Below are 14312 nucleotides of genomic sequence, written 5' to 3'. Positions count from 1 at the left end.
CCGGAAGTGCTGCTGTTGCCACGGCAACGACAGCGCGGGCCCGGAACCGGAAGCCATCCCTCTTACCGCTCCCGGTTTCCTTAGCAACGGCGGCGCCGCGGGGCCGGAAGCGGAAGCTTATCCGGAAGCGGAAGCCTCCCGGTGCCGGTGGCGGCTCCGGTCGCGGCCCCGCGGCGGGGCGGCCATGGAGTCGCAGTGCGAGTACTTCATGTACTTCCCCGCCGTCCCCTTCGCCGCCCGCGAGCTCCTCACGGGGGAACCGGGCCGTTACCGGGCCCTGCCCCGCCGCAACCACCTCTACCTGGGCGAAACCGTCCGCTTCCTCCTCGTCCTCCGCTGCCGCCCCGGCCCCGGGCCCGGCCGGCCGGCTTGGGCCGAGCTCGCCGCTTCCCTGGCGGCTTTGGCCAGCGTCAGCCCCGGCCCCGGGGCTGCGGAGCCCGGGGGGGAACGGGAAGGGCCCGGGGGGGCGGCGGAGGATGGGGCCGGGTCCCCCCCGGCCGCGGTGTTCCGGGAGTGCCGCGCGCTGCTCACGCACGGGCAGGGGGCGCCGGGGAGGCCGGCGGCGGGGGTGGGTGAAAGGGGGGGGAGAAATGAGGGGGGGAGGGGGTAAAAGGGGGGGGTGGGGGGGGAATGGGGGGTGGAGGGGGGAAATGAGGAGGTGGGGGGGGAATGGGGGGGTAAAAGGGGGAGTGGGGGGGAAATAGGGGAGTGGGGGGGAGGTGGGGGGCAAAAATGGGGAGGAGGGGGGTCAAAAGGGGGAAGGGGGAGGGGAATGGGGGGGTAAAAGGGGGAGTTGGGGGGTAAAATGGGGGAGTGGGGGGGAAATGGGGGGGGTGGGGGGCAAAAATGGGGAGAGGGGGGTGAAAAGGGGGAGGGGGAGGGGAATGGGGGGGTAAAAGGGGGAGTGGGGGGGTAAAAGGGGGATGGGGGGGTTAAATGGGGCGGTAAAAGGGGGAGGGGGAGGGAAATGGGGGAGTGGGGGGGGAAATGGGGGGGGTGGAGGGCAAAAATGGGGAGGGGGGTCAAAAGGGGGAGGGGGAGGGCAAAAAGGGGAAGGGGGAGTGTAAAAGGGGGAGTGAGGGGGAGATGGGGGGGTAAAAATGGGGAGGAGGAGGGTAAAAAGAGGGGGGAGGGGGATACGGGGAGGGAAATAGGAAGGGGAGGGAAGTGGGGGAGTAGGGGGGTGAAATGGGGGGGTAAAAGGGGAAGGAGGGGGGGTAAAATGGGGAGGGGGAGAGAGATGAGTGGGCAAAATCGGGAAGGGAGGGCAAAGGAGGGGAAATCGGGGGGTAAAATGGGGAGAAGGGGGTAAAAAGGGGAGTTGAGGGGGTGAAAGGGGGGGAGAGGGGTAAAAATGGGGAGGGGGGAGGTAAAAGAGGGAGGGGAAGGGGGAAATAGGGAGGGGGAGAATGGGGGTGAAAGGGGGAGAGGGAGGTAAAAAGGGGGGGAGGGAAATGGGGGGGTAAAAGGGGGAAGGGGGGGTGAAAGGGGGAGAGAAATGGGGCAAAAATGGGGAGGAGGGGAAATGGGGAGGGGGTAAAATAAGGGGGGGGATGGTAAAATAGGGATGAAGTGGGGAGGGGGAGAAAATTGGGGGGGGGGCAGAGAACAAAATGGGGGGGCGTGGGGACGAAGGGAGGGCAGGAAGGGGGGGGTGGGGGGACAAAAGGGGGGGTGTGGGGACAAAAAGGGGGACGTGGGGATGAGGGGGGGGGCCTGGGGTTAAGGGGGGGGTGTAGGGATGAAGGGGGGGCTGTGGCTGAGCCCCCCCCCCCCCATTTTTTCCCCCCCCCAGCTGCCGGTGGAGGACCCCATCGTGTGCCCGGACGAGGTGATCTTCCCGCTCACCATCGCCCTGGACAAGCTGCCCCCCGGCACCGTCAAGGCCAAGGTGAGGACACGGGGACCTTGGGGACATCCTGGGGACCTTGGGGACACCTTGGGGACACCTTGGGGACACCATGGGGACCTCGGGGACATTGTGGGGACATCCTGGGGACTGTGGGGACCTCAGGGGCACCATGGGGAACTTGGGAAATGTGTGGGGTCCCCTCAGGGACCTTGGGGACACCTTGGGGACATCATGGGGACCTTGGGGACATCCTGGGGACCTCGGGAAGGGTGTGGGGACATCCTGGGGACCTCAGGGGCACCATGGGGAACTTGGGAACTGTGTGGGGACCTCGGTGACAGCTTGGGGACATTGTGGGGGCTTTGGGGACCTCGGGGACATTGTGGGGACCCTGGGGACCTTTAGGGGACTTGGGGGCAGCGCAGGGATCTGGGGACCTTGGAGACATCGTGGGGACCTTGGGGACAGTGTGAGGACCTCGGGGGTGGCCAAGGACTTTGGGGACAGCGTGGGGACCTTGGGGGCATCACAGGAACTTTTAGGGACCTTGGGGGTGTCACAGGGACTTTTGGGGACTTTGGGGACTTCTTGAGGACCTTGGGGACACCGTGGGGACCTTGGGGACATCACGGGGACACCCCAGCCCACACCTCACCACCACTTCGAGGCTGCAGATCCAGCACCGGGGCCCCCCTCCCCGACCCCACAGTGGGATTTGGGGACATCACAGGGTGCTCAGCCGCCCGGGGGTGGCCGTCCCCGTTGTCCCCATTGTCCCCATTGTCCCCAACGTGTCCCCAACGTCCCCAGATCGTGGTGACGGTGTGGAAGAGGGACACGGAGCCGGCCGAGCTGCAGGAGGGCGGCGGTTACCTGGGGCTGCTGCAGAGCCGTGCGCCCGCGCACGTCTTCCGCCAGGAGCAGGGCGCCTTCAAGGCCCAGGGTAGGGTCCCCTCGTGTCCCTTTGTGTCCCCTCGTGTCCCTTTGGGTCCCCCGGGGTCCCCTCCTGTCCCTCGGGGTCCCCCGGTGTCCCCTCAGCGCCTGTCCCCGCAGTGAGCACCCTGCTGACCGTGCTGCCGCCGCCCGTGGTGCGGTGCCGCCAGCTGACCGTGTCCGGCAAGTACCTGACGGTGCTGAAAGGTGAGGGGACGATTTGGGGACATTTTGGGGACACCACAGGATCAGGGGGATGCTATGGGGACACTATGGGGTCAGGGGGACGCTGCAGGGACATTATCAGGGCATAAATGGGGACAGGGAGCAAGTACATGATGGTGCTGAAAGGTGAGGGGAGGTTTTGGGGACATTAAGGGGACATTGTGGGGACACCATGGGGACCGGGGGACCCTGTGGGGACACCACGGGGATGGAGGGACCTTATGGGGACACTACGGGGTCAGGGGGACGCCACAGGGACACTATGGGGCACTATGGGGACATTATTGGGGTATAAATGGGGACAGGGGGCAAGTACCTGATGGTGCTGAAAGGTGAGGGGATGTTATAGGGACAGAAATGGGGACATTATGGGGACATGGGGACAGAAATGGGGACGGGAGAGCGTAAATGGGGACATTATGGGGACAGGACAGCATAAATGGAGACATTATGGGGACAGGGGACATAAATGGGGACAGAAATGGGGAGAGCTGGGGTGGGGACAAGGATCCCAGGGTGAATGGGGTGGGGACAGGGGACAGTTGGGATGGGGAAAGGGACCCCAGGATGTATGGGATTGGGGACAGGGGCTTTTGGGACAAGGACGGGGACCTTTGGGATAGGAACAGGGACCCCAGGGTGAATGGGATTGGGGACAGGGACATTTGGGATGGGGACAGGGTCCTTTGGGACAGGGACAGGGGCCTTTGGGATAGGAACAGGGACCCCAGGGTGAATGGGATTGGGGACAGGGACCTTGGGGATGGGGTCAGGGACATTTGGGATGGGACAAGGACGTTTGGAATGGGGACAGGGACATCTGGGATGGAGACAGGGGCCTTTGGGACGGGGACAGGGACATTTGGGACGGGGATAGGGATCTTTGGGACAGGGACAGGGACATTTGGGATGGGGATAGGGAGCTTTGGGATGGGACAAGGACCTTTAGAATGGGGACAGGGACATCTGGGATGGAGACAAGGACCTTTGGGACGGGGACAGGGACATTTGGGACGGGACAAGGACCTTTTGGGACGGGGCCAGGACCCAACCGTGCCCCGTGCCCGCAGTGCTGAACGGGTGCTCGCAGGAGGAGATCTCGCTGCGGGACGTCCGCATCCTGCCCAACTTCAACGCCAGCTACCTGCCCGTCATGCCCGACGGCTCCGTGCTGCTGGTCGATGACGTCTGGTGAGCCCCAAACGGCCCCAAAACGGCCCCAAAATCTCCACGAAACGGCCCCGACGGCCCTAAAATAGCCCCGACGGCCCTAAAATAGCCCCGACGGCCCTAAAATGGCCCCAAAACATTTCTAACGTCCCTCAAATGTCCCCAGCACGGCCCAAAAACATCCCTAAAATGCCCCCAAAACAGCTCCAGTGTCCCCAAAACATCTCCAATGTCCCCCAAATGCCCCCAAACCATCCCCGAATGTCCCCAAAACATCTCCAGTGCCCCCAAAACATCTCCAATGTCCCCCAAATGCCTCCGAAACATCCCCAGTGTTCCCCAAACGTCCCCAAAACACCCCCAACATACCCCAAACCGTCCCCAAAACATCTCCAATGCCTCCAAAACATCTCCAATGTCCCCCAAATGCCCCCAAAACATCCCCAGTGTTCCCCAAACGCCCCCAAAACATCCCCAACATCCCCAATGTCCCCCAAACCGTCCCCAAATGTCCCCAAAACATCTCCAATGCCTCCAAAACATCTCCAATGCCTCCAAAACATCTCCAATGTCCTCAAAACATCTCCAATGTCCTCAAAACATCTCCAATGTCCCCCAAATGCCTCCCAAAACATCCCCAATGTCCCCCAAACACCCCCAAAGCATCTCCCAACAGCCCCCAAACATCCCCAAGTGTCCCCAAACCGTCCCCAAATGTTCCCAAACTGTCCCCAAATGTCCCCAAAACATCTCAAATGCCTCCAAAACATCTCCAATGTCCTCAAAACATCTCCAATGTCCCCCAAACACCCCCAAAGCATCTCCCAACGTCCCCAAAACATCCCCCAGCGTCCCCAAACTGTCCCCAAATGTCCCCTAAACATCCCCAGTGTTCCCCAAACGCCCCCAAAACGTCCCCAAATGTCCCCAAAACATCTCCAATGCCCCCAAAACATCTCCAATGTCCCCCAAATGCCCCCAAAACACCTCCAGTGTCCCCCAAACACCCCCAAAGCATCTCCCAACGTCCCCAAGACATCCCCAAGTGTCCCCAAACCGTCCCCAAATGTCCCCAAAACATCTCCAATCCCTCCAAAACATCTCCAATGCCCCCAAAACATCCCCAATGTCCCCCAAACACCCCCAAAGCATCTCCCAACATCCCCCAAACATCCCCCAGCGTCCCCAAACTGTCCCCAAATGTCCCCTAAACATCCCCAGTGTTCCCCAAACGCCCCCAAAACACCCCCAATATCCCCCAAACCGTCCCCAAATGTCCCCAAAACATCTCCAATGCCCCTAAAACATCTCCAATGTCCCCCAAATGCCCCCAAAACACCTCCAATGTCCCCCAAACACCCCCAAAGCATCTCCCAACGTCCCCAAACCGTCCCCAAATGTCCCCAAAACATCTCCAATGCCCCCAAAACATCTCCAGTGTCCCCCAAATGCCCCCAAAACACCTCCAGTGTCCCCCAAACACCCCCAAAGCATCTCCCAACGTCCCCAAAACATCCCCAAGTGTCCCCAAACCGTCCCCAAATGTCCCCAAAACATCTCCAATCCCTCCAAAACATCTCTGATGTCCCCAAAACATCTCCAATGTCCCCCAAATGCCCCCAAAACATCTCCAATGCCCCCAAAACATCTCCAATGTCCCCCAAATGCCCCCCCAACATCCCCCAAACATCCCTAAGTGTCCCCAAACCGTCCCCAAATGTCCCCAAAACATCTCCAATGCCCCCAAAACATCCCCAATGCCCCCAAAACATCCCCAATGTCCCCCAAACACCCCCAAAGCATCTCCCAACATCCCCCAAACATCCCCAAGTGTCCCCAAACGTCCCCAAAATGTCCCCGCAGCCACCACTCGGGCGAGGTCCCCGTGGGCGCCTTCTGCCGCGTGGCGGGCGCGGGCTCGGCGTGCCCCTGCGCCCTCAGCGCCCTGGAGGAGCACAACTTCCTCTTCCAGCTCCAGGCCCCCGAGAGGCCCCCCGAGGACGCCAAGGAGGTGGGGGGGGCGCGGGGGGGGGCAGGGGAACAAGGGGGGGCAGGGGGGGGTTGGGGGCGCAGGGGGGTTTTGGGGGCGCAGGGGGGAATGGGGGGAAATGGGGGGAAATGGGGATATGGGGGGATATGGGGGGGGCATGGGGGTGTGGGGGGGGCACGGGGGGGGCAGGGGGGCGCGGGGGGGCAGGGGGGAGTGGGGGGGGCTGGGGGGTTTTGGGGGCGCAGGGGGGAATGGGGGGAAATGGGGATATGGGGGAATAGGGGGGCATGGGGATATGGGGGGGGTGCGGGGGGGGGCAGGGGGGCGCGGGGGGGCAGGGGGGTGTGGGGGGGCAGGGGAACAAGGGGGGGCAGGGGGGGTTTGGGGGCACAGGGGGGAATGGGGGAAACGGGGGGAAATGGGGATATGGGGGGGGCATGGGGGTGTGGGGGGGGCACAGGGGAATGGGGTGGTATGGGGGGAAAATGGGGGGAAATGGGGATATGGGGGAAAATAGGGATATGGGGGGGACATGGGGATATGGGGGGACATGGGGATATGGGGGGACATGGGGATATGGGGGGGGCAGGGGAACAAGGGGGGGCAGGGGGGTGTGGGGGGCGCAAGGGGGTTTTGGGGGGCAGGGGGGTTTTGGGGGCGCAGGGGGGAATGGGGGGAAACGGGGGAAAAATGGGGGGAAATGGGGATATGGGGGCAGCATGGGGGAATGGGGAGGCATGGGGATATGGGGGGGTGCAGGGGGTGTGGGGGGGGCAGGGGGGAATGGGGTAAAACGGGGGGAAATGGGGATATGGGGGGAAGTGGGGATATGGGGGCAGCACGGGGGAATGGGGGGGACACGGGGGTGTGGGGGGGTGCAGGGGATGGGGGGGCAATAGGGGATGTGGGGGGGGCAAGGAGGAATGGGGGAAAATGGGGGGAAATGGGGATAAATCGTCCTTTTTGGGGGCACCTTGGGGACCATCCCCAGGGTAACCCCATTTGGGGACGCTGGGGACCGTCCCGGTGCCCCCCCCCCCTTGCCAGGGACAGGGGGGTGAGGATTTTGGGGTCCCTTTGTGCCCCCCCCCAGGGCCTGGAGGTGCCCCTGGTGGCCGTGGTGCAGTGGTCGACCCCAAAGCTGCCCTTCACCAGCAGCATCTACACCCACTACCGGTGAGAGCCCCCCCCCCGACCCCAAAACCCCCACCCTAAACAGGAGGGGCCCCAAAGTCCTGTTCCAACGAGGAGGGACCCCAAAACCCCAACCCTAAACAGGAGGGATCCCAAAACCCTGACCCTAAAAAGGAGGGACCCCAAAACCCCGACCCTAAATAGGAGGGACCCCAAAACCCCGACCCTAAACAGGAGGGATCCCAAAACCCTGACCCTAAAAAGGAGGGACCCCAAAACCCCGACCCTAAATAGGAGGGACCCCAAAACCCCCACCCTAAAAAGGAGGGACCCCAAAACCCTGTGCCCAACAAGGAGGGACCCCAAAACCCTGACCCTAAACAGGAGGGACCCCAAAACCCCATCCCTAAACAGGAGGGACCCCAAAGTCCTGTGCCCAACAAGGAGGGACCCCAAAACCCCGACCCTAAAAAGGAGGGACCCCAAAACCCCCACCCTAAACAGGAGGGACCCCAAAACCCCGACCCTAAATAGGAGGGACCCCAAAACCCCGACCCTAAAAAGGAAGGACCCCAAAGTCCTGTTCCAACGAGGAGGGACCCCAAAACCCCCACCCTAAACAGGAGGACCCCAAAACCCTGACCCTAAAAAGGAGGGACCCCAAAACCCTGTGCCCAACAAGGAGGGACCCCAAAACCCTGACCCTAAAAAGGAGGGACCCCAAAGTCCTGTTCCAACGAGGAGGGACCCCAAAACCCCGACCCTAAAAAGGAGGGACCCCAAAACCTCCACCCTAAACAGGCGGGACCCCAAAACCCCGACCCTAAACAGGAGGGATCCCAAAACCCTGTCCCCGGCAAGGAGAGATCCCAAAACCGGAGGGACCCCAAAACCCCATCCCCAACAAGGAGGGACCCCAAAACTTCATCCCTAAATAGGAGGGGCCCCAAAACCCTGACCCTAAAAAGGAGGGACCCCAAAGTCCTGTGCCCAACAAGGAGGGACCCCAAAACCCCGACCCTAAACAGGAGGGGCCCCCCAAAACCTGTCCCTAAACAGGAGGGACCCCAAAACCCCGACCCTAAAAAGGAGGGACCCCAAAGTCCTGTTCCAACGAGGAGGGACCCCAAAACCCCGTCCCTAAACAGGAGGACCCCAAAACCCCGTTGCCAATGTCCCCATCCCCTGTCCCCAGGCTGTGAGGTGCCCCCCTTGATGTCCCTGTCCCCCCCCGATGTCCCTGTCCCCATATCCCCAAGTTACCAGGTGCCCCCCCGATGTCCCTGTCCCTATATCCCCAAACTATGAGGTGTCCCCTCAGTGTCCCCATGTCCCCGAGTTACGAGGTGCCCCCCTGATGTCCCTGTCCCCCTCTGATGTCCCTGTCCCCCCCGATGTCCCTAAGTCCCCAAACTATGAGGTGCCCCCTCAGTGTCCCCATGTCCCCAAGTTACAAGGTGACCCTCTAGGTGTCCCTGTCCCCATACCGTGTCCCTGTCCCCATGTCCCCAAACTGTGAGGTGTCCCCTCAGTGTCCCCATGTCCCCAAGTTACGAGGTGCCCCCTGACATCCCTGTCCCCTTGATGTCCCTGTCCCCCCCGATGCCCCTGTCCCTATATCCCCAAGCTGTGAGGTGTCCCCTCAGTGTCCCCATGTCCCCAAGTTACGAGGTGCCCCCTGATGTCCCTGTCCCCTTGATGTCCCTGTCCCCCCCTGATGTCCCTGTCCCTATATCCCCAAGCTGTGAGGTGCCCCCTCAGTGTCCCCAAGTTACGAGGTGCCCCCCTGACATCCCCATCCCCTGCTGATGTCCCTGTCCGCCCCCCGACGTCCCCGTCCCCCCCGATGTCCCTGTCCCCCTGACGTCCCTGTCCCCATGTCCCCAAGTTCCCAGGTGCCCCCCTGACGTCCCTGTCCCCCCCTGTTGTCCCTGTCCCCCCCCGATGTCCCCCTCCCCCTGATGTCCCCATGTCCCTGAGTTACGAGGTGCCCCCCTGACATCCCCATCCCCTGCTGACGTCCCCGTCCCCCTGACGTCCCCCTGACGTCCCCCTGACGTCCCCGTGTCCCCCCCCTGTCCCCGTGTCCCCCCCCCAGGCTGCCCAGCATCCGCCTGGAGCGTCCCCGCTTCGTGATGACGGCCGCCTGCGAGTCCCCGGTGCGGGCGCGGCAGCGCTTCACCGTCACCTACACCCTGCTCAACGAGCTGCACGACTTCCTCGCCGTGCGCCTCGTCTGGACGCCCGACACCGCCACCGCCGGTGCGACGGGGACAGGGGGACACGGGGACAACAGTGGGGACGGGGTGGGGACGGGAATAGGGACGGGATGGGGACAAGGGAGAGGGACAGGATGGGGATGGGGATGGAATGGGATGGGGACAGGGAGAGGGGACAGGGTGGGGATAGGGACAGGGAGAGGGAATGGGGACAGAGACAGGATGGGGACGGGGACAGGGGGACAAGGGGACAACAGTGGGGACAGGGTGGGGGCAGGATGGGGACAAGGGAGAGGGACAGGATGGGGATGGGGACAGGATGGGGATGGGGATGGAATGGGATGGGGACAGGGAGAGGGGACAGGGTGGGGATAGGGACAGGGAGAGGGGATGGGGACAGAGACAGGATGGGGACGGGGACAGGGGGACAAGGGGACAACAGTGGGGACGGGGTGGGGACGGGAATAGGGACAGGATGGGGACGGGATGGAATGGGGATGGAATGGGATGGGGACAGGGAGAGGGGACAGGGTGGGGATAGGGAACAGGGTGGAATGGGATGGAGACAGGAATAGGGACAGGATGGGGACAGGGAGAGGGGAGGGGGACAGGGACAGGAATGGGAATGGGGACAGGGAGAGGGGACAGGATGGGATGGGGACAAGATGGGGATGGGATGGGGACAGGGGACAGGGTGGGGATGGGGACAGGGGACAAGGGGACAGGAGTGGGGACAGGAATAGGGACAGGAATAGGGACAGGATGGGGATGGGGACAGGGAGAGGGGATGGGGACAGGGATAGGGGACAGGATGGAGTGGGGACAAGATGGGGATGGGATGGAATGGGATGGGGACAGGGGACAAGGGGACAGGTGACAGGGCACAGGATGGGGATGGGGATGGAATGGGATAGGGACAAGAATGGGGACGGGATGGGGATAGGATGGGATGGGGACAGGGGATAGGGACAAGGACAGGGGATGGAATGGGGACAGGAACAGGGGATGGGGACAGGGAGAGGGGACAGGAACAGGGACAGGAGTGGGGACAGGATGGGGATGGAATGGGATGGGGACAGGATGGGGACAAGGGAATGGGGAAGGATTGGGACAAGGCATGGGGACAGGGGACAAATAGGGAAAAGAGAGGGGCCGGGATGGGGTCAGGCTCGGTGGGGGGGACAAGTGAGGGGCTGAGAGGGACCGGGAGGGGACAGGGGAGGCCGGGAGGGGATGGGGGAGGCCAGGAAGGGACAAGGAGTGACCGGGAGGGGACAAGGGAGGCCATGAGGGGACAGGGGAGGCCGGGAGGGGACAACGGTGACAGAGAGGGGACAGAGGAGGCCAGGAGGGGACAAGGGAGGCCGGGAGGGGACAAAGGAGGCCAGGAAGGGACAAGGAGTGACCAGGTGAGGACAAGGGTGACAGAGAGGGGACAGGAGGCCAGGAGGGGACAGGGGAGGCCAGGAGGGGATGGGGGAGGCCAGGAACAAGCAGGAGGGGACAGGGGAGGCTGGGAGGGGACAGGGGTGACCGGGAGGGGACAAGGGAGGCCAAGAGGGGTCAGGGGAGGCCAGGAGGGGACAAGGGAGGCCAGGAGGGAACAGTGGAGGCCAGGAGGGGACAAGGGAGGCCATGAGGGGACAGGGGAGGCTGGGAGGGAATGGGGGAGGCCAGGAGGGTACAGGGGTGAACAGAAGGGGACGGGGGAGGCTGGGAGGGGACAAGGGAGGCCGGGAGGGGACAGGGGAGGCCGGGAGGGGACAACGGTGACAGAGAGGGGACAGAGGAGGCCAGGAGGGGACAAGGCAGGCCGGGAGGGGATGAGGGTGACCAGGAGGGGACAGGGGAGGCCAGAAGGGGACAGGGGTGACCTGGACGGGACAAGGAAGGCCGGGAGGGGACAGTGGAGGCCGGGAGGGGACAGGAGGTGGCAGCGGCCTCCCCGCCACCCGCAGGGAAGGCCCTGTCGGGCCCCGAGCGCCGCGCCACGCAGGCGGCTCTGGACGCCATCGTGTGCCACACGCCCCTCACCAACCTGGGCTCCTCGCGCAAGGGCAGCGCCCGCACCATCCGCGTCGCCTTCCAGGCCCTGCGAGCCGGCCTCTTCGAGGTGGGGGAGGCCGGGAGGGGAAGGGAGGCCGGGAGGGGAAGGGAGGCCGGGAGGGGAAGGGAAGGGGAGAAGGACGAGGGAGGACGGGGGGGGGACTCGTGGAGTCGCCACGGGTGTGAGTTTCCCCTTCAGGCCCTGGATTTGTCTGCGTGGCCTCCGGGTGAGGCCGTGGGCCTCCAGGGCGGGGAGGGGAGGACAAATGGGGAGGGGAGGACAAATGGGGAGGGGAGGACAAATGGGGAGGGGAGGACAAATGGGGGAGGACAAATGGGGGAGGACAAATGGTGTCACTGAGTCCCTACGTCCCCACCCTGACCCCATATCCCTCTGCCCGCCCTCGAGGAGAGGCTGGAGGCCTCCGGGGTCAAAAAAGGGAGGCTGAATTAGGGGAGGACAAATGAGGGGAGGCCAAACGAGGAGGAGAGGCCAAATTAGAGGAGGCTGAACGAGGAGGGGAGGCCAAATGGGGAAATTTATGGTGTCTTTACATGCCTACATCCCCACCCCGACCCCATATCCCTCTGCCCGCCCTCGAGGCGAGGCTGGAGGCCTCCGAGGCCAAAAAAGGGAGGCCAAATGAGGGGAGGCCAAACAAGGAGGAGAGGCCAAATTAGAGGAGGCTGAACGAGGAGAGGAGGCCAAATGGGGGAAATTCATAGTGTGTCTGCGTCCCTACATCCCCTCCTCGACCCCATATCCCTCTGCCTGCCCTCGAGGCGAGGCTGGGAGCCTCCGGGGCCAAAAAAGGGAGGCCAAACGAGGAGAGGAGGCCAAATGAGGGGAGGACAAGTGAGGAGGGGAGGCCAAATGGGGAAATTTATGGTGTCTTTACATCCCTACGTCCCCTCCTCGACCCCATATCCCTCTGCCTGCCCTCGAGGCGAGGCTGGAGGCCTCCGAGGCCAAATGAGGGGAGGCCAAACGAGGAGGAGAGGCCAAATTAGAGGAGGCTGAACGAGGAGAGGAGGCCAAATGGGGAAATTCATGGTGTCTCTGCGTCCCTACATCCCCACCCCGACCCCATATCCCTCTGCCCGCCCTCAAGGTGAGGCCGGGGGCCTCCGAGGCCAAAAAGGGGAGGCCGAGGGGGTCCCGGGCCTCCCCCCTGACCCCCCCCGTGCCCCCCCAGCTGTCGCAGCACATGAAGCTGAAGCTGCAGTTCACGGCCAGCGTGGGCAGCGCCGAGGCGCGGGCGCTATCGCGACGCAGCAGCCCCGGCAGCCCGGCGGTGAGGGACCTGGTGGAGAGGCACCAGGCGGGCCTGGGGCGCTCCCAGTCCTTCTCCCACCAGCAGCCGGCCCGCGGCCACCTCATCAGGTGGGTTTTGGGGCGAAAAAGGGGGATTTGGGGCAATATATGGGGGGTTTGGGGGGGAGTATGAGACTTTTTGGGGGAGTTCTGGGGGGAAATATGGGTGTTTTGGGGTATGGGGTCGGGCCTGGGATGCTCCCAGTTCTTCTCCCACCAGTAGCCGGCCCGTAACCACATCATCAGGTGGGTTTTGGGGCAAAAAATGGGGATTTGGGGCAATATATGTTTTTTTTGGGGGGGGAATATGAGAATTTTTGGGGGGAAATATGGAGTTTGGGGGGGAAATATGGGGGTTTTGGGGTATGGGGTTGGGCCTGGGGCGCTCCCAGTCCTTCTCCCACCAGCAGCCAGCCCGCGGCCACCTCATCAGGTGGGTTTTGGGGCGAAAAACAGGGATTTGGTGCAATACATGGTGGTTTTGGGGCAAATAAGGGCGTTTGGGGGGAAATATGGGGATTTTGGGGTGTGTGTGGGGGGGTTTTGGGGTATGGGGTCAGACCTGGGGACACCACCAGTCCTCCCCCCATCATCCACCCCTTTTGGGGATGCTTTGTGCCCCCCCCCCCTTTCTTTTTGGGACCGTTTTGAGCCCCCAGCCCTTTGGGGCCCCTTTTTATGCCCACAACCCTCCTTTTTGGGACATTTCGGGGTCGTCCCACCCCCACCCTTTTTTTTTTTTTTTTTTCCAGGTCGGGCAGCGTGATGGAGCGCCGTGCCATCACCCCCCCGGTGGGGTCCCCAGTGGGACGCCCCCTCCCCGCGCCCCCCCCGGAGCGAGCGGCCCTGTCCCTGGACAAGATCGCCAAGAGGGAGTGCAAGGTGCTGGTGGTGGAGCCCGTCAAGTGACCCCCCCCCCCAAAAAAAAACCCAAAATCGGCTGGAGGGGGGGGGATTTGGGGCAGGGGGCGCGCGGGGACCCTGTTTTTTTTATGGGGGGGGGGGCTGAGCCTGCTGCTTCGCTGCCACGTGCCACGGGTGGGGGGACACAAAGAGGTTGTCCCCAAGCCTGGGGGACAAAAGGGGACCCCAAATGGGGTGACAAAGGGGGTCCCCAATCCCGGGGGGGGGGGCACACAATGATTTTGGGGACGGGGGGACGCGTCCCGCGCTGTTTACACGATCCGGCTGCTTTTGGGGACAAAACGGGGGGATTTGGGGCCGTTGGGGACCCGCACTGCCAAGCCCTGTGCCCCTTTTGGGGGGGGGGGCAATGGGGACGTCCCCGCGTTGTCACCCCCCCACCCCCCCTGGCCACGGGTGGCACTTTACGTCTGTGTTATTTATTGGGGCCAATAAAGGCGGCGGCGCCGCCGGGGTGACGGTGACATCGGGGTGACAATGGCATCGGTGGGGTGGCGGTGACAT

The 14312-nt window shown here is 63.4% G+C and overlaps 1 protein-coding gene across 2 annotated transcripts; it reads left to right on the top strand.

The window, feature by feature from the left end:
* The first annotated feature begins 140 nt into the window (after window positions 1-140).
* TRAPPC14 (trafficking protein particle complex subunit 14) lies at window positions 141-13852 on the top strand. Of its 2 annotated transcripts, XM_082781499.1 has the most exons (11): window positions 141-568; window positions 1796-1891; window positions 2663-2795; window positions 2906-2992; window positions 4081-4201; window positions 6044-6191; window positions 7264-7346; window positions 9403-9566; window positions 11482-11636; window positions 12766-12953; window positions 13637-13852. In XM_082781499.1, exons 1-11 carry the CDS (start codon window positions 185-187, stop codon window positions 13791-13793), a joined length of 1716 nt encoding a protein of 571 aa, XP_082637625.1. In that variant the 5' UTR covers window positions 141-184; the 3' UTR covers window positions 13794-13852. The 2 variants fall into 2 exon arrangements, with proteins under 2 accessions (XP_082637625.1, XP_082637626.1); XM_082781500.1 differs by lacking the exons at window positions 141-568; window positions 1796-1891; window positions 2663-2795 and having other exon boundaries at window positions 2939-2992; window positions 4101-4201; window positions 13637-13850.
* Window positions 13853-14312: the final 460 nt, after the last annotated feature.

The sequence above is a fragment of the Aythya marila genome (genome assembly GCF_965140915.1).
Source record: "Aythya marila genome assembly, chromosome: 31".
Taxonomy (NCBI): Eukaryota; Metazoa; Chordata; class Aves; order Anseriformes; family Anatidae; genus Aythya; species Aythya marila.
Note: the sequence above shows the minus strand (reverse complement) of the source record. Positions and strands in the feature narration are given on the sequence as shown.

Coding starts and splice junctions, on each gene's coding strand:
- TRAPPC14 (XM_082781499.1), top strand. CDS start 185: ATGGAGTCGCAGTGCGAGTACTTCATGTACTTCCCCGCCGTCCCCTTC. Junction 7,347..9,402: donor AGCATCTACACCCACTACCG/GTGAGAGCCCCC, acceptor TCCCCCCCCCAG/GCTGCCCAGCATCCGCCTGG. Junction 11,637..12,765: donor TGCGAGCCGGCCTCTTCGAG/GTGGGGGAGGCC, acceptor GTGCCCCCCCAG/CTGTCGCAGCACATGAAGCT.